The 25,708-nt window shown below is 41.4% G+C and overlaps 1 protein-coding gene across 3 annotated transcripts in view; it reads left to right on the top strand.

Annotated features, from left to right (window-relative positions):
- Positions 1–25,708, top strand: part of DPH1 (diphthamide biosynthesis 1) — a 343,917-nt gene that overhangs the window by 196,183 nt on the left and 122,026 nt on the right. For all 3 annotated transcript variants that reach the window (XM_089657705.1, XM_089657689.1, XM_089657698.1), the window contains exons 5-6: positions 5,899–6,053; positions 18,021–18,142. In XM_089657705.1, coding sequence (XP_089513831.1) covers positions 5,899–6,053; positions 18,021–18,142 — 277 coding nt within the window. The remainder of the gene's footprint in view (positions 1–5,898; positions 6,054–18,020; positions 18,143–25,708) is intronic.

Raw genomic sequence — 25,708 nt, 5'->3', positions numbered from 1 at the left:
TCCCTATGTGTACAAGTACGTACACAGATGGGGCCATGGCTTGTCAAATTTTGTTCCAGTTTAAAGCTGAACTCTAGGCTGATATAATTAACATAATTTATCCAACTCATTAAAAAAATCGAAACTGAACATTCTTACAGGAGAGGAGAACACAAAGCTAACTTCTCATTGCTTTTTGTTGTTTTAGTGACCAGTAGCAGGCTGGTGTGGGTCCTGAATCAGGCTATATTGTGTAACTAAATTGTAGTCTCTAGAGAGGATCAAGAGCTGCCTGTTCTGTTGGCAGGATGCCTGCATCACATGACTAGCTGAACAAAATGTAGTATTTCTTCAAGAAAAAAAATCCATCCTGCTGCTTCAAATTTTTGTCACTGTGGTCAAAAACAAACATCGATTTTGAAATAAATACCCAATAGAAAATAAAACAAACATTCTTAAAAAGGAATTCTACTAGTGTATGGCTGGAGTTCTTCAACAAGTGGGTTGCTCTTAAGGTAGACCCCGTCCTCAATAAATCTCTCATGGAATTCTGTGCATAAGCGCTTTGGGGGCCTTTCTCAAGGCTTTGTTTTCACTATCTGGCTCCGACTGCAAAATCTCATGTGGTAGGTATGGCAGTGTGTTAGGAACTCAGGGTATGGTCCAGGCATCTGGCTAGGAACCTCAGAAGTATCGGAGGTAGTCCATCCTCTCAGCGCCAGTTGGAATTCTTTCCAGCAGCCTTAAGCTTTGTTATTTGTTGTGTATTGTACAAATGTGGAGAATTCTCTGGCTAAAGTTTTGGTCTGCTTGTGGGTGGGTGCAGCGGCAGTAACTATACAAAGTCCAGATGTAATGAACAGGTTTTGTATTAAAGGCAACGTTCAGTGATACAGCAGCCCAGCTGGAAGGCACCTGACTGAGAAAACTCACAGGTTTCAACAGCAATGTGGATCAGAGCAGGTCTCAGATGTGCCGACAGCAGGAATGCAGCCTGGCTGGTCTGCGCCCAAATGGGAGGATCCCAGGAAGGATGGAATGTCCCTAGCCTTTTATTACAGGTCTGGATCCTTTCCCTACTGCTATTCACTTTCAGGAGAATGTCATGTCAGATGTGAGACCTGACCCTATGCAGTTCACTTGCCAAACTGCATGCCAAGCCTGGGAGCCAGGGTCCTAAATAGACTCTGTCTGACCCAAAATGGCCCCAAGAGTCATATGGGGTGGCAGCATCCAACCGGATCAGTTACCCAATTACCCAGCAAACCATAGTGGAACAGGTTCCTACTGACTTCCTCTCCTCCTGCAATGCCGCTGTGGTTGATTGCCACCTGCAGTGGAGAAAGGAGACTGCACTTGCCTACATGCTGAACCAGCTTGCAGGAAAAGACTGGAAAGAATGCCTCCCTCCCTCCCTCCCTCTCTCTCTCCACCTCCCTCCCTCCCCCTCCCTCCCCCTCTCTCTCTCTCTCCCCCTCTCCCTCCCCCTCTCCCTCCCTCTCTCCCCCCCCCCTCTCCCTCTCCCCCCCTCTCCCTCTCCCCCCCTCTCCCTCTCTCCCCCCCCTCTCTCTCCCTCCCTCCCTCCCTCTCTCCCTCCCCCCCTCCCTCTCTCCCTCCCCCTCCCTCATGAAGTCTGTTTCTGATTATTTGGTCAGAGACATTCACACCAGATGCCTGTTGGTGTGAATTTGTAGGGTTCTGGCAGTCCTCATCCTGTTCATCCTTGAACAAAGGAGCAGATACTGGTCCTGCTGATGAGTTAAAGACCTTCTACGGCCCTGTCCAGCTCTCCTAGGGTAACTGCCTGTCTCCTGGAATCTCCTCCATGCTCTTGAGACTGTTCTGGGAGACACAGCGAGCCTTCTGGCAATGGCACATATTGATGTGCCATCCTAGAGGAGTTGGACTTCCTGTGCAACCTCTGTAGGATCCAGGTATTGCCTCATGCTACCAGTAGTGACACTGGCCCTAGCCAAATGCAAAACTAGTGAAAAACAGTCAGAAAAGATAAGTAGGAAAAAAATGTCAGTGGCATCCACTGTAAAACCATACCTGTTTTGGGGGTTGTCTCATTGTTGCTCATCTATATTATTATTATACAGGATTTATATAGCACCAACAGTTTGAGCAGCGCTTTAGAAAATGAAGGTAGACATTACAGTTACAATACAATTTGGTACAAGAGGAAACAGAGGGCCCTGCTCGTTAGAGCTTACAATCTAGGAGGAAGGGTTCAGTGATACAAAAGGTAATAGCTGTGGGGGGGATGAGCTGATGGAGGAAATAAATGGCAGTTTACTAGGTAGAAGCAGGATTGGCTTCTTTAAAGAGAGAGGTTTTCAGGGATCGTCTAAAGGTGGATAGATTAGGAGAAAGCTGGACAGATTGGGGTAGGGAGTTCCATAGGATAAGAGAAGCTCGGGAGAAGTCCTGGAGGCAAGCATGGGAGGAGGTGACACGGGAACTAGAAAGCAGAAGGTCTTGGGAGGATCGAAGAGAGCTGTTTGGTAGATATTTTGAGACCAGGTTAGTGATGTAGTTGGGGGCAGAGTTGTGGATGGCTTTGTAAGTTTTTGTTAGTATTTTGAATTTTATTTGTTGAATGAGTGGAAGCCAGTGGAGGGTTTGGCAGAGAGGGGTGGCAGACACTGGTTGGTAAGGTGGATGAGCCTGGCAGCAGTATTCATGGTGGACTGGAGGGGGGATAGCCTATGTAAAGGTAAGCCAGTGAAGAGGGAGTTGCAGTAGTCGAGGCAAGAGATAACCAGGGAGTGAATTAGGAGCTTTGTAGTATCATTGGTTAAAGATCTAGTGCACCTGTTGGTAATTTCATTAACACCAAAGCAGCTGAAACTTATAAACAACCCCCTCTTGCTACTTAACAGACTAAATCAATATCCCAGGAGTTTAATTGACTTGATGCTATACTCTGATTAACAAGTGTTCCTTTAATTTTTTGGAGCAGTGTGTATATATACACACTATATTGTCGAAAGTGTTGCATTGTGCCAAGTGTATTTGAAATTGTGTAATTGAACCCTACAGACTGAGACTGGGATTCCATTAAAGTTCATGTGTGTGTAAAGGCAGGCATCCCAATACGTTTGGCAATATAGTGTATATTGTATATGTATGGGCAGCTCTCTCTGTGTATATTGCAGTACTAAAACTTTCTGTTTCCCGTTTTGCACCGTAAAAACTGGCTTCTGATAGTCTTTTGAACCAGGTGACTGCACTGATAAATTCACAAACAAGCTGCTAGATTATTCTGCTAAAAAAAATGCTCAGATAGCATCAGACATGCTTCCCCCCATCTATTACTAACACAATATCTGACTTTCATTCTCAGATAGGAATCCTGGCTCCTCTGCTTAGCCTCACCAATGACAATGACTGCTTTACCACCGCCAGTCTATTTGGTTTGTCGAGATCATTATTAAGAGAACTGAAAAAACTGTAGTATTTTGGTCCTGAAAGTACTGTCTGGTGTTTTGTGGTAATCAGTATAACTGCTTCTAATGAAGCTGTATGGGAATGACAGCAGTGCTAAAAATGTGCCCATCTCTTTATGAGCAGTACAAAGATTAGCTAAAGTTTTAAACCTTATTAACAGACTGCCCTTTTTTAGCTGCTTTTTGGTTCATAACCTTTATGCTACTGGTCATAATATACTACGTTTTTACATTTCAATCCAAACCAATTTTTTTATAGCTTCTATGCAAAATTTTTCTTTGAAACAATATAACTTTTAAGTCCTGTATTTCCAAATCCATTGGAGTAGTTTTTATTTTTTAACAAACCCAGATGTACAACATTTGAAAGAGCCACTAATTGCACTCATGATTATTTTTCCTTTATTTGCCTCCAACCAGTTGTAAATTGTTAGTTGGGTCATCCCATAAAGTTAGAGTGATCATCCCATAACAGCCGTCCTTTTCAAATAAAATGCATGCTTTATACAGTTCAAAAAAGGAGTGATTGGGTTTTTGAGTAAATGTGTATGTTTTAAAGCCGAAGTTCAGGTGTGCATATTTTTGCATAGTTACCTTGTTCCAACTTGGACTGTGGTCAATATGCAGGTGCCATACCTGATCATCCCTTTAGAAGCTGGAAATCACTGTAGTAGGCACAGCTACTACAATTCTCTTCAATAGCTTCTGGGTACTTTGCTGAGTGGGTATCCTGCTGCGTAGTGAATACAGGAGGTCGCTTGCTTGGCCCAGGACAAATTCAGAGTACACTTTGAACTTTTTCAATGAAAAATATTCTCTGATTGGACGAGATGGAGATCAGGACATCACACTCCTACTTCCCCATCTCCTCTAATCAGAGAATGCTTTGCATTTACTGAGAACATGCAGAGTGTCCTCTGAATGGCAGCTGAGCAAGTGAGTGGCCTCCTGTGTTCACTATGCAGAATGACAATCGCTCAGCACAGGACCTGGAAGCTGATGGTGATCATTGGAACAGCAGTGCCTCTACTGTGATTTACAGCTTCCACAGGGATCTTTCAAGTATGACACTTGCATAATTACATTGGTAATTCGTTTGTCTGAGCTTTCGGAAAGCAGAGACGCTCAGCTATTCGTAGGCAGCATTCATTTGGACAGAGTGGTGAGGGATTAGAACACCTGTTTTTCATTGCTGTTTGTACCCCTGTTTACCATTATCATTGAAAGTAAAAGAATATCCCAAATTTTTGGCTGTCCCCAGAAAAGTAATAGAGGGGACCTTTTCCAATAGGGACACTAGTTCTGGTAACCTGGTAGTCCTCAAGGAATTCCCTTCATTTGCAAATATTTTCTCACTTCCTGTTTTGGCTATGGGACAGGAAGTGAGAGTAAATCAGCCCAATGGGATGGCAGAAAATAAACTGACAGAGGTTATGAGCCCCCCTTCCCCTTACTCTATCCAAAATGGAAAAAAAGTTTTGCCTATAGTTCTACTTTAAAAGAGTGCTTCCAAGACTTTGGAAGGGTTGGTTGGTTCACTCAGCAGTGGTGTTTCAGTTTTGTGGCTGTACAACTCTGTTGAAACACTCACCAACTTCTATTCCTGCTTCAATTTTTTTTTTCTTTCAAGACAGAGCAAGAAACATATTGTTCATCCTTACAATAATATTTAAATAGATTTTCTGGATATAAAGACCATAAATGTTGAACGATAGATGCATATACATCTATACGCATCTTGCTACAAAAACTGAACATTTTCATATGTAAATAAGGAAAGAGGGGGTCCCAGGGGTTAACCTGTAGACACAAATTGAATAATGATCAGGCATGGGTTCTCTGGGAAGCACACCAGGGCTTAGACAAGGACTCCTCAGATCCTGGGGGGGGGAAGCGGGTCAGCCAAGGGTGCCAGAGCTTGGTGTACACAGGTACTCTATTTTGTAAGGTGGCTTCAATTTTCCATGAATCATGGCCTGCATGACCCTATTTTTTGTTTCAGTGAGGCACAACCTAAGGATTTTCTAGACCTTTGCCAGCATCTGCTTAGCAGCTGTGGTGACCTGCAGAATAAGTTTGAACTGCCATTTGGGAATCACCACCAACCTCTTTTATGTCTCTGTTACTCTCCTAGTGAAGTTTCAACACATTCCTGTCGTTCAAGTCCTGCAAAACCATAAAGGCAATTTTTGATGGTCTGCCAATCCTTGGAATTTTTACAGGGAAAGTCACTGGAAAATTTAAAACTTTAGGAAAGGAGTATGGACTTTTAAGGTTGAACATTTACCTTGAAACCTTAGGTGACTGTTCAAATTTCAAGTGTCAACCAAAAACTGATATGTTCATTTAAATAGACAAGCCCATTGACACACCAACTTTACACAAACTTTACTGTGATTTGGTTTGTTGTTGAACATGCATGTATTAAGTCCTGTGTATATCTAACTTCTGCTTTTTAATTCCATAGTCCCTATTGATGCCACACATGGGATAAAGATGCTGTATGTCTTTGTTGATATCAAGATTGATACATCACATTTTGTGGACACAATACGTTTCAATTTTCATCAAGGAGCCTCAATTGCCTTCGTCAGCACCATACAGTTTGTGTCAGCACTTCAGGTAAATCTGAGTCTATGTCCATTTCATTAAAAGATTAGACACACGTGACAGGGCTCAGTCTCTAAGAATTAAGGTGGTGGCAGCAGACATGTAGGAATTAGTAGCTGTACCTAAAATGTACCTGAGTTTTTAAACAAGTCTTCCTTGACCCCTTTAGCTGCAGGTACTGTGGAGAAATTTATCCTGAAATGTTCACAGCAGGGATGTTGAAATGCCCTCATCTTCTCTAGCTGCAGGGATATGTCTGCCAGCCTTCTAATATATACAAACAGCAGGTGCTGAAAGCTATGAGCAACCTGCTTCACTGCCTATGTTGTGAACTTTGATAATTATTTACTCCACAGTATCTGAAGATTCTCCATCAGTGTAATATTGCTACCACAAATCCGTGTAACAAATAGATAATATATCTAAAAGAACAAGAACTAAATTAGGCATTAAAGGACTTGCATAAGGAGTTATGGTAAAACATTGTAGCAGTAACCTGTAAACTGCTAACTAACACCACTTACAAGGATTCGGCCAATGTAGAACTATAGAATCTGTCATATACATATTGTGGCTGTCATCATTATCTTTTCTTTACTACTTAATCAGTCAATATCTTAGAATATGAATATATGTATTTGGTTAGACGTCTTGATACAAGCCACCGAGGTGCAGACATTTGTAGATTCAGCGACATGAGGTAAGGTTGAGCACCAGATGAGGTGGGTTCGTTTTCAACTTAGATTGAGCCTTAAAATTTAGGGCTTTGTCCAGGCCCAGGGAAATTGATTTGAAGAGATGCACCGCTATCTACAGGCTTTAACTAGTACTGATGGTTTGATATAGTGTTAAAAAAATGTACATGTACACTATGACTGAATGACTCCTCTTAAGAAGAAGCTATGACCGTCTATGCTAAATTTTCAGGACTAAATTTGAAATGTTGTGTTCTATATTTGTATACAATACTGAACCATATTTTATGTCTTCTAAAAACCTAATACAAGTTTAGATTTTAATAAAAGGATAAAAACATTGAACAAAGAATCCTTTAAGTACAAAATACTTGTTTATGGGTTTCAAAGACAACAGTTATGTCAGAAACTTTGTTTTTGGGCAATAACTATTTAAGCTCTGTAATATTTGAAGCAGAAATCTTATTGTATTGAAAATACTTTAGACTTAAAGTGGAGTTCCACTCGACCTATCAAAAAAAAAAAAGTCAGCAGCTACAAAAACTGTAGCTTTTGACTGTTAAAAAAGAGCCACTTACCTGTCCCTCAGTCCCGTGGTGTGTCCCCCACAGCTCGTTTCACTGGGCATCCTGTATTCCAGGAGGCCGGCATCTTCAGTGTGGGCACCCGGCTGTGATAGCTTGCGGCTTCACATTCGGGTACCCACTGCGCATGTGTGAGTAGCTCTGCACTTCGTGAATGGTTCTGTAGTCTTCTGGGACCTGTCACGTGTTGCAAAAGACTATAGGGAGGGAGGACACCTTCCGTTTCCAATCGCCTAGGCGATCGAACCGGAAGTGGGAGTGGGTACCTGTCAAATTTGGGTACCCACTCCCCCCCCCCCCTGCTCCCCAAAGGTGCCAATCCTTAATGGGGAGCAGTCCTTAAAGCGGAACTTCCCCTTTTGGGTGGAGCTCTGCTTTAAAGTGAACCTTTGCTTTGATCTTTCAGGACAAAGCAATAGGTTCACTTTAATAACGGCCCTACCAGCTCCTTATATTTGCCTTCCCTTCACCTTTCCATTGCTCCTTTGCCTCCTTGGAACAGATAGAGTAAGCCCCATATAAGCACCAAGTTATAGCTTAAAGATTACACAGGGCTGAAGACTGTCATCCCACTCCCATATGACAACAATGGGTGCCTAAACACCCATTCACCAAGCACCATTGCTGTCACTTTGAAGGGAGGGGAATGAGTCATAGGTTCCCTCATAACTTGAAGAACCAGATATTTTACTTTCCTCCACAGCCTATATAGATAGGGAAAGGAGCAAATTAAAGTGGAATATGTGCTGCTGGCTGGGCATCCATTAAGTGAATCTCTTGTTTTCCCTTGCAATGACAAACAAAAGTTCTCCTCTTAAAAATGTATTCTACAGTATATGTGTGTGTGTGTACATATATATATATATATATATATATATATATATACATACATATATATATATATATATATGTATGATGCTCTTCTGCTGACCCATAAAATACTTTTTCCTGCATCTTTAATGTCGCATGTTTGAGTGTGAATATCAAAATTATCAAAGTAGTGGGCCTATCAAAAAAAGGTTGTAGGAAAACATACACATTTAATTAAATTCAACCTGTTTTCAAGGTCATTATTCTACCACTGTACTGAAACATTTCATTTTTAAACTTTATTGAAACTGCATTGTTGTGCTTTAGCCCCTCGACAATGTAGTGTATCATTGATGCTCAGAATCAAGGAGAAAAGACAGCTAATATAGAAACCTAGACCATAATACTACTTATACGTAGAATGTAACTGACGTTAGGTAAACACGCAAGATTGCAGATTAACCCATGTGTTGGAAGAAATGGTTTACACTTTTATTTGGCTACGATTCTGCTTTAGGTGATGAGCTGTGTCTAGAGAAATGAATGGGTTAAGGCTAGAGCTGTGGCAATGTAGATGCTTTTCAGGGATATAAAGGATAGAACATACAGACCTTCACATCTGAGCTTGCCATGCAGTGAACATTTAGTGATTAATGTGTTCACGAAGAATATTTGTTCAAGCCTTTGGAGGCTGCTGAAAACCAAATAAAAGGGCCAGTGAAAGACATGAACAAATGATCCAGAAGATGGCCAAGGCCAGGTTTTGTCAAGAGCGCTAAGCCCATAGTACACAAAGCCTTATGGCCCAAGCTACATACCTGCCCGCAAGGCAGCTCCTGACCCTGTAAGATGCTTAATGGTCCTGTGCTGTTTAGTAAATAAGGCCCTTGATCTCCGGGCATGCAAGCTAATATATCACATCAAGCATTTTCTAGGATCCAGCCTTCTTCATCAGGGAGGTGTCCACTTTGATACAATGCAGAACAAATCAAGTGGCCATATGGTCTATCATAACACAAAGGTCAGGAATTTCCTCTATTTTTATTGTATATCAAGAGAAATAATCCGTCCCATCCAAGGCATTTGTCATCAAGTCCAAGAGAAGAAAAATTGTCGACAGAAATACGACCTTTCCAGATAGTTATTGCAAAATTATGAGAAAGGTATGAGAAAAAGAAAGAAAACCATGAAATTACAGGAGCAAAATGTCACCTCTAATTGTACTTGTATTTGAAGCATTTTCTAGTTTTAGACAAAAAAAACGAGCCAGTGTAATACAGGTCATAGTTTTATATCAAGAACTGTTTGGTGTCTAACAAGAAATCAGCTAAAGTGTGTATGCCTTTGATATAAGATTTATGAAAAAAAAACCTAAATTATCATTAAAGTGACTCTGTCACTTGGGGGTTAAGGGGGTCAAATTGCAGAGGGTGGGCAATGCAGGCCCCTAGGGGAAAATACTTGCAGGAGCAAATGACAAGCCATTATGAAGGAAAACTCTTCCAGATACAGTGATTTCTGAGCATGTTGCAAAATCCTGTCCCCAGATGTTCCCTATTGGCACATCACTACAATGGGCAGTCCTTCTGTTAGAAATTCTGTATATAGCCCTATAGAACAGACCAGTAGATGGAAGTGTTTATAACTTTGTAGCTGCATCTATAATATACTCTATGTCAGGGGTCAGCAACCAGTAGATCGCAGCCAGGTGACTGGTAGATCACGATCTGGGCTTGTTGACTTGCTATCCCAAAGCATCAAACAGAGTACAATGTAGAGGGACTACTTGTAAAGTTGGAGCAGTAGTAGGGAGCAAGAGCCGCATAAGCTGATTCCTCTTCTGTAGTGCTGGCTCCTGTCCTACGCAGAGTGATACCAATTGCGCTCCACCTCTTATCACAGCTAGCAGTCTCTAGAGTGGTGCCAGCAGCAGGAAAAAAGAAACCTTCAAGTCAGTGAGAAACAATACACTGAGCTCCAGGAGTTTTGGTGCACTTTCAGAAAGTGCAGCACACGTGCAGGATATATTAGAAGTCTATGGATAAGTGTAGCTAACCCAGGAAAGTTGCAGATGCATTGCACTGCACCCACAGGGCAGGCAGACTGCAGCACATCAGTGTAAAAGCAGGCTTATAGGGGGCTCAGAACAGTAGGGGTTAATTTACATTTGCAGTTTGGGGTTTTAGTAAAACTTGTTTTTACCACCCTCCCCAACCGCACCACTTTTAGCTGCAGTGGCCAGGGGTGTACACATGCCGCAGCAGGAGTTATACGCCCTGTAATAGTTGAAGGGTGTAGCACCTGCCAAGCATGACCTGTTCAAGTGAATGAGGCCACTCTGCACGTGCCCTTCAACCTTGTACAGTACATCAAACAAGGAGATAAAGCAGGCAGCGTTGTGTTGCTTTCTCACCACCTGCTTTAAACCCTTGGACCCTGCAGAAGCATTCAGTTGCGAAGCACTTTCACAGTGGGCCCGTTTACTTGAATAGGTCATGATTGGTGGTGGTAGCACCCACCAAAAGCAACAGAGGGTTTAATTCCTGCTGCTGCATTTGTACACCTTTGGCTGCTGCCTCAGCAGCCAAAGGGAGTAGGGTTTGGGGGAGGTAAAAAGCGCAACTCAAACACAGGGTTTTACCATCCCCTAACTTTACGTGTGAACGAGCCCCAAGGGTGCTACTGCCAAATACAACTAAGAGCTCATTCACTCAGGCACTGCTGCTCCTCTGAAAAGCAATCAGAGTATATTTGAAAAGTGGTGAAGGGGCGATACATTGCTTCTTCACCACCTGTTTTAAACACATGATTGCCATGCAATGTACGAGATTGTGACATGGCAGTACGACAATCAGAGGTTAAAATCTGGAGGCAACACTGTGCCCTGTGAGTTTTTACTTCTCCCCAATTGTTTAGGTAGATATCCACCTCTATAGGGTTGCCTACACCTCTACCAGGTTATGGGCCCAGTCTCCCAGCCATAGCCAACTACAGCAATAGAAAGAAGATTGCTGTGGAATAAAAGAAAATAGCCAGTAACCCAACTGCAAATAAGCTTTCATTTGCAAACCTGACAAACAAACTACCAATCTTGGAAATTCAAGATGGAAATGCTGATAAGAGAAGGTACAAGGAAATGTATAATTCAGGCCAGAACGCCCTTCAGACGAGTGGATAGAGAAAGATCAGAAAGCTCAGAGCACAATCTTTCTTGGTGCAGAAGATGATCAAATCATACATATATGTAAGTGTAAAACTGCTAAAGAAATGTGGGAAGGATTACTAAAGGTCCATGGAAGCTCTACCCTCAATAAAACTGTATTTGATTAGAAAGCTATACCAAACCAAGCTGATGAAAGTCCAGGATATGCAGGATTACACAAGGCAAACCTTGGAAATGGTTGAACACCTGAGAGGTATAGGAGAAGAAATAAAAGCACATGTGCACTGTCTGTTCTGTATGACTATATACAGAATTGTTAACATTTTCTGGCCAATAGAATTGTGAAATAGGTATTAACGAGTGTGCTAGCTACAACATTATCAAGAACATTTGCCCAACCTCATTATACATGTACGATATTATTATTATCTAGAAAGTTTAGTTTCTAGCTTTATAGCTTTGGTACTTTGTACCTCTCAATAGTTGGAGAAACAGAAATATGGACAAGGAGGTGGCACTTTTGGCAGGTTGGCTTTTATTCTGTTTGAGCCAGGGTACACAAGGCCATGCCCTTATAGTGGAGTAGTTCTGATCATGATGAAAAGCTCAGCAGTCCACAAATTCTCTGTACTAAAGCAAAACATGGTCACACTCGGCAGTCATGAAGGACAGCTTTTATCAAGGTGACTTGAACCATATTGATTGAACAGAGCTGGTTTAAATAGGCCAAAATACCAAAAGTATGAATGAAAAGTTAACAATTTTAATAAAACAGTGAATTCAAATGAAAATGAAAAAAGAACCTCAAAACAATGCCCAACCCTGTCCAATCGCATTTTATGTTTTTTTTTTTTTTTTCTTTTCTACTGTTTGAACTTCATTTATGTGCTCCCTTTTGGTCAGATGAAAACAGTATGTAATTGAAAGTGTTGTTTTACCAGTGTCTGTTATATATGTGCAAAAAATTGCCCATTGATCCTGCCAGAAAACCAGTGTAGTCATGTGTCCTGTGCTTGTTGCGGTGTAATCTTTAGCACATTTATCAGCCCTGCTCAGTTCACCTTCGTAAGATAAGCATCCGCTCTATGTTATGGAGAGTGGGAGGTCTTCTTGTCCTAAGGAGGCAATACTGCTCCATCTATATATTCTGTGTGTAGTGCCAAGTGAAACTAAAGGGAAATAAGCCTGACAAAAGGATAACTACATTTACATAGCATTTTGTTCTTGGGTTTAGATACACTTTAACAATTTTTCTACTCCATTCAAAACTAAAGAAAAGGTTTTGATTTAAAGTGTAACTAAAGTTTCGCTGTTGTATGCTGTGAGCAGGCAGTTTTGTTTTTTTTTGCAGAAAAGACAAACCATGTCTCTCCTGCAATAAAATACGCTTACCTACCAGTTTTCAGCATCCCCTCAGCTTACAGCAGCCGGCTTACTCACTTTGGTGCCAGAATGATGGCCTTCTGCTGAGGAGTGGCATCATCCTGGGCTAGCCAATGAATCTGGCCAAAAATTGGCACACAGGAGAAGGTGCCAGCACCTGTTGGGACTGTTGGATAAAAGATAAATATAAACTGCCTTTAGTTCCGCTTTAAGATACTGAATTGGTCGCATGCTGGCACATGACCACTTTGACCATCAGAATCGAACTGATCCATCCCCGAAGCCCTAAGGAAAGAAGTGGAAGAAGAGTGGGGCTTAAAAATAAATCTCCAAATCACTCCACTGGCTGCATGGGCAATGACACCTAGTCACGCATGGAGGTAAGTACAGCGAGCATCAAGGTGGGTAGTGAGGATGAAGGTTGTTAGCTCACCTTTTCATTTTTTTTAAAAATGTGAACTTACACTAAGTTATCGCTCTACTAGTAGCACAATTCACATCAGCTGCGTCCCCAAAACATTAGCCGTTGACTTTGACTATGTGATGTTTTGGTAAAAATTAGTTTTAGGCTCCTACTGAGATGCCAGCCATTTCTTTTTAAATTGTTTGGTTGTACCATGCCACTGTACCTGATTCTCTAAGCAGGTACAGAGTACAATATATAAGATGGTGTATGCCTCTTCTGGTAGGCGCACAGTGCTGGAGTTAGTATATGCTATGCAGGATGAACAGAGGTAAGTTTTTGTTTTTTGTTTTTTTTCACTAACACTGTTACTTTGATGTATTTATGTTTGGCTGCTCAACTCAGGAGGGGTTTAATTCTGATATTTTATGGAAAAGTGTGCTAGTCAATTTAAAGAACTGTCAAAATCACTGAACAAAAGCATTTAACACTTTTTACATCGTTCCCTTGCATCAGGTGAACAGCTACTGCTAGAGAAAAAATTTGAACCCTAAGAAATTATCTGGATCTCTGCATGGCTGGCACCTAAAATGTGATCTCATGTGCATCTAAGTCGTAATAATACAGCTTGCCTCATTTGACAAGCACACACAGTATAATAGTTTACATTTCCAAATCTTTGTGGAACAAATGGTTTGCGCGCTCAAGCTTGTTGATGGAAAACGTAAGGGAGCTCTAATAATTTAGCAACTACTGGAATCTGTGTTATTAGAAAGAAATCTGAACCAAAACCATTTTTATCTGTTGATCAGACATATAGTGGTTAAGGTTTATTTGACCCATTTCTCTATGCAAAGCTGTTTCAGTTCATGTATGCTGTATACCTTTAGCCCATATCAAAGCATTTCTGAAGGTTGAAGTCAGGCCTCTTACCAGGCCATATTAGAAGCCACTCAGTTGTTGATTTGCTTCTGTATTTGGGATTGTTGCAGTATTTTACATGCTTGTTGAATACTTAGCAGGGGTCATCAACTAAACATTTCATACCAAAACTAAAGTATGGCCCCTTTCAAATGGAGCAGTGATTGCAGCGGTGTATTAACCACAAGGCAAACAAGGCATTTGCATGTGCCGGCAATTTTGAGGGGGGGGGGAGGCACCGCCCCACGGAAGAAGTGACACAAGTGGCCGGGATGGGGACCTGGTGAGGCACTGCCTGACACAGTGATGTCTCCCTCCTGCTTGGACATGTTGGTGTCCCCAGGAGCTGTATAGTATTCATTGCCTCCAGTAGGTGCAGAACACACGGAGGTCACAGCCATGTCCGGACGCTTCACATTCCTCCCTCAGAAGAGTACCAGGAGAGTTATGGCCCCTCCTCCTGTCTTCTTCCTCTTCTTGGCACTTCTGCTGAGAGAGCCCAACAGCCCTCCACCTGTCCCCTCAGGATGCTGGTCACTGCTGCTCCTCCAGGCCATCTTACTGGTCAGCTTCATCATTTGCAATGACGGTCTGCCGCTGCCCGGAGTTCAGCTTAACATAGAGGAGAGCTGGGTGCCTGAAAAGTGTTGCCTAGGGAAGCACAAGGCATAAATACACCACTGGGCGTCTGCTTCGATCAGCAGGGAATATTTTGGATACTGGGGAAATTATTTTTGCTGATATCTCTTTAATTGCTGCTGTTGCTAATCATTATGCCACAGGGGATAATATATTGTTTCAGGGCTTGGATACCCACTCCTTGGGTCTGCTGAAGCTTCATACATTTCTCCATCCATGTTTATCTATAGGATAACAGCATAGACTCTGGCAAGCTGGAAGCGACTTGTTCGCTTTAATAGGAATCTATCTTTTCCTAGCCTTAGGAAATTAGATTCACAGTTTGTGGAATGGTCCTGCATTCGACCCGAGGTAGTTGCTTTTTGTCTGCAGAGTATAAAACGAGGACACTGTGATCATTTTGTTGTTTATTTCCCTGTCCTCCCTGTCCTCAACCATCTGTTTTAAAATGGATGTTGACAAATTCCATCCGCTGAGCAGTAATCGCTCCAACATCACTCTATAACTCTTTCATTTTTCATACTGTAGAGGAGAGGGAAGAGGAAATTGTTTACTCATTTAATCACAAAGGGAAAACAGAATCCTTTGATCTCTCATTACACCATCCCACACACTGGAAGCCTCCACGGTTAAAAGACTAGTTAAGTCCCAGGTCTCTGCCACTCTCAGAAAATTAGCAGTCCCTTTGGAACAATTAAGAGGATCTTGGAGAAGATGGCCCAATCATGTCAGGATTTCCTGCTCCTATCAATCCTAGTCTAACTGTTTATTCAGTTTTCTGTGTCTTTTTCACTTCATCATCCTCTACTAGCTTGAAATAACTGTCTGGCTGTGGGGATGTGTATTATAGAAGCTTCATCATGCTGGTTTTGCGGCCTTCGGACGTTCTGTATCTTACTAGCGTAAGCACCTCTATTATCCTTTTATTTTGTCCTTTGAAATCAACGGATGATTCCTGTTATCTCTTTTGAACAGCAATTGCAGAACTATCACAACAAGTTGATGGATGCTTCTTGGATTCGCTGGGCTACCATGGGGAAATGGCAATGATCAAGAGCAAGAAATATGTCCGAGTGTAGGGTCAGAGTTAAATTTAGAAATATGGAACAGTAAAACACATTTCTCGGTTTATGGGGTTTATTTTAGCTTCAATAGATGGGGTGAGCCAGTGTGGTCCCAAAGAGATAAAAGGACTGTTTATTTTCTTTCTTTAACATTATGTCTGTAAAGCTAAATTCCAGACAAACTGCTAAATGCACACTTGAAATAAATATCTATTAGAACTGCTGCTGGATATGTACTTCTGTCCACCTAGCCTTGACATTTGCACATCTGTGAAACAGTACATGCAGGAAACACAGCTGGGTCACCTTCTTGTCTCCAACTTGTAACTGGTCAGCAAAGGAGCAGCTATAAACTGAGGCCAGCTCTCTGCTTTCCCCTCCTATCAGCTTGTTCCTTCTCAGCACATGTGAATGCAGGGCATATGAGTGGTTGCAAGTGCTGCCCTTCCCACCCCCAGTCTGAGTGCTGCTTTATAGGGTATTAGAAAAGGCTAATCATAGGTCAAATTCAGTTATTTACACTATATGCATTATTTGCATTTATAAATAGATTCTTCTTATTGAATCAAACTTTCTAAACAAAGAGCCAGTTTGCTGTCCTTCAGACTTAAGGGGGGCGGATTGTGGCCACTGGAAGTAGAAACGTCGGTGGGAATAAACAATTCCCCATCTTTGTTGTCAGTTGGAGGAATAGCACCCCATCGTTGAGGAATTGTGCCCCTTCGTCGGTTTCAGTGGAGGGATTATGTCCCATTGTTGGTATCGACGGATCTAAATAGTAACCCAAGGGCCAGATAAAAGCAAGCAAAGTGCCGCAGTTTGGAGACCAGTGGTTCAGATTACCACATTAATTTTTCTTGTGTTTATATCTGCCTGAAGTTTAGCATTAAAGTGGACAAAACCAGATCTTTTCTTCCCTGGTTGGAGAAGAATCTTTTGTCTGTTCCTCTGTTATTAACATAAAATGAAATAAAAGGAACTTTTTCCAGAGTGAAGGAATAGCCCAACTTTGACACTTTTCACTGGAAATGTGTTTCCCATTGAGAGAGCTCCTCTACGTCTATTCTAATGACAACTCTACACTAATTTTCTGTCTGTTAAAACCCTTTCTTTGAATCCAGACTTTCTTTTATGGTGTTTTAAGTCATATGCACATACTGTATGAATCTTGGTTCCTGAGTGTGAACTCTTTAGTAATTCACAACTGATAAAGTATGCAGAGTGGGGGGAAAATATCATAGTAAAACTGCATTCTCTTTTCTGTTCAGTTTGTATAATACACAGCAGAAGGTGGCTATTGACATAATATTTTGAAGGGTGTCTAACCCAAGCCCTCTATCTGTTCTTCTATTAGAAGGAAAATAGGGATGAGTGTTAATTGAATTTATTTGGTAATTTCATTAGTTCCCTACTTAAAACAATATTCTTTGTTCTCTTTGAAAGTGTATGTAAATAATAATAAACAGCTGCTCTTCTTGTCTTCCTTTTGGTATGTTAAATTTACCACTGAAAGCTTTTTGTTATATTTGTTTGATAAGTGCACAAAATACCTGTTGATCCTGCCTGAAATTTTGTGAAATTGGTAGCTTCATGTGCTCCCTGGCAGTGCTACATTCTTATCGTTTACATTGTTTCCTGTTATTACTGCAGATTACAAAACGCCTCCCTTATGGAGAAGAGAAGAGTGGGTAGGTTTCTCTAGTTCTGTCCTAGAGTGGTAATACTGCTGCTCCATACTGTATATTAAGTACAGTGAGTGATCCTTGTTACCCTAGGACAAGAATTGTGCTACTATCAGAATCACCAGCTAAGCAGGGGCAAGCTCTGGGTTCATTCCAGATGCTAGTACAGCAGAACCCAGAAGAAAGTTGTCAGTGCCAGCCATATCAACTGCAGCTGGGTCATTACCTCCTGGAACTGCACATGCACAAAGTGGTGTGGATGCTGGTGACATCTTGGATCTAATATGGCCACATGGCCATGTTAAGTCAGTTTCATTGACCTCATATTGCCATATTAGGTCAATGATTTCACAGGCATCGACGCCTCTTTGTGTACATGTAGCTGTGTATCTCGGAAAAATCCAGCCACAGCTCATGAGCACTGACTGCTTTTTCTGGGTTTGGACAGAACCGAAGCTCATTCCTACAGGTGAGAATAAAGGAAAAGATAAAAAAAAACAATGAAGCCACCACATCTAAGGACTTGTAACGTGAATATAATACATTTTTGTATAGATACACTTTTCTCTTTCTCTGTTGCTGCCATTATTATATAGGATAATGCCATATTTTCTTTTCTGTGTTTCCATTAACAGGCAGCTGTCCAAGCCCTACGTTCAGAGTACAAAGTTACTGTCCCCCAGAGTAAGCCACTGTCACCAGGGGAGATCCTGGGCTGCACTTCCCCACGCCTGGAGACACCCGTAGACGCTGTTGTGTAAGTAATGAGAATTTCAAGCTATACTGGATGGTAACATGCAGCCCGCACCATTAACTACATTAATGACTCAGTGCTTCCATTGCGCCTTGTGAATACCAAACTTAAACACAGTAAATGTATGCAAATAAGGTCATAGAGCACTCTACCGATCCATGTATTGTGCTGTGTAAAATAATGTTTCCCTGCACAGTTATTATTAAGTAAGTGTTTTACGCCGATGCCATTTAATATCTATGTTGATTAACATAATGCTCCGTAAGTGGAGCTTTTTGCCTTTTGTGTTTTCTTTAATGCATTCTGAATATGATTTTTGTTAAGTTTTGGCTTATTGTGTTTTCTAGCTCCTATGCAGTAATTTTCATTTATTTTTTATTTGAGTTTGGAATCTCATTATAATTTTAAGTATGCCAATATATTCGACTGAGCTCTAGAATGGGGTGTGAAGACAATACAAATAATTATGGTGCGGCAGTGGGTGAATACACTTAGTAATGTGCGCTTAGCTTAGAATTCCTCTCAATGTTACATGCAAAATCTGTAATGCTACTGTTCCGTTATTCTCTGGCTGTTAGGATAGACAGATAATGCCAGACACAAGACAAAATTACTGGGGAGTCCTGGGCACATTGAATAATTAGAGTGTCGTGCCTCTGTAAAAGTGTTTATATAGGGAGTAAAAAAGCATAGCAAAATGTATGAGCAAATTGCCGCAACCAGTGAATAAAACAGGTACCAGTAATAGTATGCGAATATATTATTTACAGAGTAACATAATGGATAAATACCAATATTATTTATTTTATTCATTTATATATAAAGTATAATTTATACAAATTCAGCAGATTTTACAGAGTACATGCCAGCCTCTGCTTGCAATATAAAATGTACCTAAACCTAAGAGCAAAAATGTATTACATTGTAGCGTACCAGTCCTTTTATCCTGTAGCTGCATTAATTGTATTTTCCCGCTTTATTTTCACTGGATGATGCGGCCAGTAACACACGTCCTGTACTAAGCTGACAATGCTCATCCACTGCATCATCTCCCTAGGCTGCTTGCTCCTTGTTTGGACTACAGAACACTTCCTTCTTTCCTCAATTACATAACATAGTGGGGAGGTGTTCTTTATTACACGGAATGAACTATGCAGAGCTGATACCCATGCTAACCAACAGTGCATCATAGGTTTTTTAACAAGATTAAAAGAGAAGTTCGGGAATTAAAATAAAAACCTAAATACACACCTCTATAGCTGCAGCATTTATCCGATTGAGCCGTCCCCCACTGCCTCCGACAGCAAGACCTGAGCGATCACATGACTGCTCAATTCTCAGTCTTCAGTGAGCAGAGGACAGTGACTGTCAGTCGCTGGTTCTCTGCTTTGGCCCTCCAGCACTCACTGGAGCTCTGGACTGTGCGAGGGGTGGGAGTTGCTGGCCCAGGATCTCAGTGGCATGCTGAGAGGCTGAGCCAACTGCCTGTCAGGCATTTGAGTGAAACCCGACATTATTGTCGGGATCCCTACAGAACCTGGACCAGCTCTGTGACATCAGCCGACGGCGGGCTTTAGCCCACTGTTGACTGAATCTGGGTCACTGGAGTGCAGAACTAAGTGCACTTCTGTGACCCACAGGAGAAATATGGTCAAAAGAGCTTTGGCCATACTTCTCCTTTTAACAGATTCATGGCAAATTATTATGTATGTTGTACTGTTTTCTGAACAGCTATAATAAAACGCATTAAATGGTATATTTAACAGTCCAAAATGGAGAAATTAAGATAAGATAGTTGAAAATGTTTACATATAATTAATGTCTGTACCGCAGTCATACAGACATGTAAGCCATAGAAACAGTTTTGGACACAACCTTATCTGTTTGCAATAGGTAGGTGTTGAATCCCGTACCTTGGTGGTGAAAGAAAAGAATGCTAAACACTTTGAAAAATGGAGTAGAGCTGCTGTATTACTGTATTATACTTATTCTGTAAAGAAAGGTCAGAAATGAGCTATGATAATGTGAAGTGGAGTAATAAAATTACATTTTGTGAATTTATTAGGGGTAAGATTTTAGGTCTGAATAGTTGCTATTGGTTGTTGCACTGGGCATTGCAATGAATTGCAGAAGAAGCTATAATCAAGCTGGAAATCACAGGGTGAAGAGGCATGAATAGGTCAGTGTAGAAATTGCATTTGAGTAAAATGGTAGGAACTTGGGAGTTCTTTCCTTCTTTTTGGGCAGCTGCACTGATGAAGTTTTCTAGCCGTATGACTGATCCGTGACCTTTTAGACAACTTGTATGATTGACAGAATGTTGACAACAGATGATTGATAAGAATGCTCATTTAAGCTCATACTATATATATGAACATGTGATTGCTAACTTTGCTTATGGAAAAGACTGTTCTTGTGATTTCTCCAAATTAAAATACCACAAACACACCACAGCTTTTTAGAAGAAAGCTGTGGAGCTCTTTAGAACAAAGCAGGGCCCACATTTAGGACAGACATATCAAATGTTGCATTAAGTGATACTTTATAAGGGATATTCAGCATACAGGGATCCGTCACCTACATATGCTGAATCCATCACCTAGGATGCTTCTCGCCACCAGCAGTGTGGAACCTAATCTTCACCAAAGCCACTGATGGTGTAGTTAGAGCTTATTTATTGGGCACACCCACAGTGTATGAACCCCACAATGGCCTTTCTGGTTGCAGCTAGCAGGTCAAACATACTGGGGGATGGGGGGGGGGGGGGGGTACAAAGCATGAGCAGGATTGTGGTCTAGATCATACCAGAGTTCAGTTACCAAGAAATCTATCTACTGAGTTTTGCTTTCAGTAGTTTATAATGCACCAGGAAAAAAACACAATTATGAAAATGAGGTAAAGGCAGCCAGTGGCTGTACAAGATCAGACAAAAGAGCTAACTCAGAAACAGAAATTGATTTGTTACAGTTGATGTTTAACCACAGCCAAGACTTGGAGACTCTATAATGGGCAGTGTGCTCTTGGAAGAATGTCTCCCTTAAAGACTTAAACCTATAGCAGGCTCCGCTCTGGCCAATTCAGGATTGGTCTTTAATGTAACCTTGATCACAAAGGCAAAAAGCCACCTCTAACATTACAAACAGCATGCCTGGCACACAGAATACTCCTGTTTTATCATGTTGGCTCAGACTTGTTTTCATGGTTCAGATGTGCTCAGCTATAATGTGATTTTTGATCACATATAGACCAGAATTGTTTAGGTTTTTTTTTAATTTCCACATATGTGTGATTGTTATACCTGGGACAAGGTAAACATTGTTCAGATAAAGGATGTTTTTTTTCTGTAACTGCATGGGCTTCAAGTGGTTCTAAAGTCAAAAGGTTTTTTACCTTATCATATTCTCTGCATTAAGGTAAAAAACTCCCCACTTCTTATCTTACCCACTCCAATCCCTAAACCCTTACATGAGCCATAGGCTCCTGCTGCCTCAGTCAAACTCCTGTGAGGAGGGAGAAGAGGCATGGCATACCAGCAGTGTGTGTGGATTGGGAACGTGCGCATGGGTGCCTCTTTAGCACCCGCCATGCTAAGAAGAGAGGCACCCAGTGGAAGGAGAATCTGACAGCGGTGGTGAGGGACTTCAAGAAGAGGAGGTAAAGGACCTTTATTTGCAGTTGCTGTACAGAGCAGATAAGTATAAACTCTTTTTTATTTTAACCAAAAAAAAAGGAGCCTTTAGTATCACTGTAAAAGAGACTTATGGCCAAAGTTTTGTCCATACTTCTCTTCTGGGTCACATGATTGCACTTATTTCTGCATTCCAGTGAACCAGATTCAGCCGACAACGGGCCTGTTAACAGAATTTGGTAGTTTGTGTACTGTGCAATAATTACTAGGGTACTGTAATGAGAGCTGGGGCATTATGCTTTATTCCTGACAATTGTGTTGCTGCTTGACCATTGAAATAACACAGCTAAATTATTGAGTAATAAAACTCTTTTGAAGTTTGGTTGTGCAGTGTTCCTAGTGGAGCTTTTCTTTCTCCATATTTCTGGGGAGGGAGGTGTTAGTCCAGGCTTCAAAGGGAAAATATGTTGCCGTTTAAGCACACTATATTTACAGCATACGTTTCTACAACAGTGTTGGTGAAATATAGACATGAGGAACACATAAGTATCTTTTTGTGTAGCTGCCAGATGGCTTACAGGAAAATTAAATGGATTTTATGCTTCCCTTTGGTTTAATGCTGATTGTTGCATTTCTAAGTAACTGGAAGGGGAACTTCAACTAAGAACCCTCCTAGGATAATTTGAACATGGAGGATTCCATTCTCTTCTAAACAATGACAAAGACACACATTTCACAGTGTATACATCATTTAGTGGACTGAAGGTCATCCAAATAGCCGTGGCTCACAGAATGCCATTACACTTACTCAGATTGCAGGTCTTCAAGGCAATGCTGAAATAACTGCACTCACAGGAAAACATGAAACCTCAAGCAGAAGAAGATTTTTGTCTATCTATTGTAGAGGGAGTTGAGTGATCTGAGAAAGGGGTAAATCTCCTTTTTGTGGATATCCTGTTAAAGCGAGTAGTCTGGAAACACAACCATGTTTGGTGTTGAGCAGTGAACTGTATGGCAAACATGGTAACGTGTTCATTACATTTCTACTGTACTAAAATACTGAAATCTACAAGTTCAACCTTCCCTGCTAGTCCCTGACAAGAGTAGCATCAGAGTTTCTATCATCTAGTGTAAATTCCATCACAGAATCTTATCCTCCTGCTAGTATGGAATTTACATGCATTTGCCTGCTCTTCTGTCCACCTCATGTTAGGGTCTGTTTTCACCACAGCAATTTTGATTGTGTGATTTTGGTTTGTATGCATTTTGCATTTGGCTTGCTGCTGGCAGCACCAGCGCAGCCTATGGTTTGTGAATGGTGAAGTGTACAGAGGGGACACATCATGAGCCCATAAATAAATAAAATAATAATAAGAAAACTTGACTGAAATAAACACAAATAAAGTGTCCCATACACCTAGAGTCCAAATAAAGTCCAAAATCCAAAAAATTCTTGCAGGTGATTTCACAATAAATCTTTATCCCCGATAAGATTGATGGTATACTCCAGAAGATCTTCATATACCTCAAAGAAAAAATCTAAACATAGTGTATTATCCCAGGTATTATAATAAAGTGCCACACGTGTCACATGCAGACAGACTAAAGTGCCACAGCAATCGTGAAATATCAGGACTCCAACAGCTCAATTAATAAATCCACTGCACACAATATAAAAAGTGCATAATTACCCTAACATAGATAAAATCAGCATAGGATCCACAATAAAGATGAGATTGCCTCCAAACATTATTCTACCATCTTCTCCAAAGCACTTCCCATAGACCTCATAAACAGACAAGGGATCAATATGTGTATTAGATGACAAACATATTTTATTGTAGCAACTTACATTCAAATTTGATGAAATCAGCTTCCATATTGTGAGATGGTCTAAATAACCCCACTCCTCAGCAGTAACTATATTTATATGGCCATACCACTCTGAAGGAGAGCCAGGCAGTGAATGGAAGTCTCCAGGGTAGGAACAAACGCGTGTTCCAGAACCCAAAATGGCCACCACGGCACTTCCGGAAAACAGCAAGACGTCACCACGTCACGTGCCCAGGACTTGTTTCGTCACATCAGGACGATAAAAATTTATTGTGAAATCACCTGCAAGAATTTTTGGGATTTTGGACTTTATTTGGACTCTAGGTGTATGGGACACTTTATTTGTGTTTATTTCAGTCAAGTTTGCTTATTATTATTTTATTTATTTATGTACTTCAGGGGAAGGACTGTTAAGTGACGTATTGGGGTTTTGGGAGAGAGAGTTGAGTGCTGTTTCTGTTGTACATCATGAGCCCAGTTGTAGCACCCTTGCTGATATCGGCAGGTTGCTGGAATTATCAAGAGAACTCTAGGACTATTTTTTTTACTATGCATTAAGGAGATGTGTGGAAATTAAAAAAACAAAGAAACATACATACTAACCTCTATGCTGCAGCATTAATGTGATGCAGCAGCTGTTCTATGTCAGCTCAAAGACCAAGAACTGAACAAACACATGACCACTGATTGACCACTCAATTCTCAGACTGCTCAGAGCAGAGAACAGTGACTGGCAGCAGGCTTTGGCTCACAATTGTGTGCTTAAAGCCAGAGCCAGCTGTCAATCAGATAGCTGGTTGGATCCCATGAATATGGTCAGAATCCTTCCAGAGCCTGGATTGGCCCTGTGACGTTAGCTGAGAGTGGGCTATAGCCTGCCCTCAGCTAACTTTGGGTCACAGAGGTGCAAGGGTAAGTGCACTCCTATGACCCCGAAGAGAAGTATGGCCAAATAAAAGCTTTGGCATTACTTCTTTTTTGTGAGGAAAAATAAAACATAAACCGCAAAGCTTAAAAGATACGAACAATTAACAATTTGGTGAAAGTGTGGTGCTTGGGGTTACCCTTTAATACTGGAGTGCAAGTTTGCTTGAAGTTTGTGCCTCTTTTAATACTCCATTCTTGGTGAAGTTCTTATCTGGTGTACAACAGCATACAGTTCAGTACTGGAAGTCTCAGGTTCGAATCCTGGCCAGGACACTGTCTGCTTGGAGTTTGCTTGTCCTCCCTGTCCTTGCGCAGGTTTCGTCTGGGTACTCCAGCTTCCTTCAAAACTACAAAGACAGGCTGGTAGGTTAATTGGACATTGTCTCTAATGTGCATGTATATACAATTGTACTCAAAAGTTTTCATACCGTGGTAGAAATCGTGAAATGTTGGCATTAATATTGAAAATATGGCTAATCATGCCAAAAAAACTGTACTTTATTTAAGGATAGTGCTCATATGAAGCCATTTATTATCACATAGTTTGGCTCCTTTTTAAATCCTAATGAGAACAGAAATCACCCAAATGGCCCTGATCAACAGTTTACATACTCTGGAATGTTTGGCCTTGCTACAGACACACAAGGTGACACACACAGGTTGAAATGGCAATTAAAGGTTAATTTGTGGCTGTGGCTTTTTAAATTGCAACTAGTGTCTGTGTATAGTCAGTGAGTTTGTTAGTTCTCACATGGATGCACTGAGCAGGCTAGATACTGAGCCATGGGGAGCAGAAAAGAACTGTCAAAAGACCTGCGTAACAAGGTAATGGACCTTTATAAAGATGGAAAATTATATAAAAAGATATCCAATGCTCTGAATATGCTAGTCAGTATCAGAGATGTCCAATTCCTATGTCCAGGCGCCGTGCAGGTATTTTTTTCTTGCCCTTAGCCCTGCTGTAGGCAAGCAGCAGGGCTCACCTGCCAGGTGGAAGCATTCGGGCAGTAGCGCTGCCGCCCGATTGCTTCCACACAGCCCACAGTGTCAGCCTCTCCCCCGCTATACAGTATGCCCCAGACTCTGCTTGCCCATCTGTGGGCCCAAGACTGGTTCGGCGGGTGCCGCGGGGTGTGGTATAGGGGAGGGAGGAGGAGAGCGGACACATCTACTCCCCTCCC

This window comes from Staurois parvus, unplaced genomic scaffold (assembly GCF_062004578.1).
Source record: "Staurois parvus isolate SC_StPar_1 unplaced genomic scaffold, SC_StPar_1.0 ptg000029l, whole genome shotgun sequence".
NCBI lineage: Eukaryota > Metazoa > Chordata > Amphibia > Anura > Ranidae > Staurois > Staurois parvus.
Note: the sequence above shows the minus strand (reverse complement) of the source record. Positions and strands in the feature narration are given on the sequence as shown.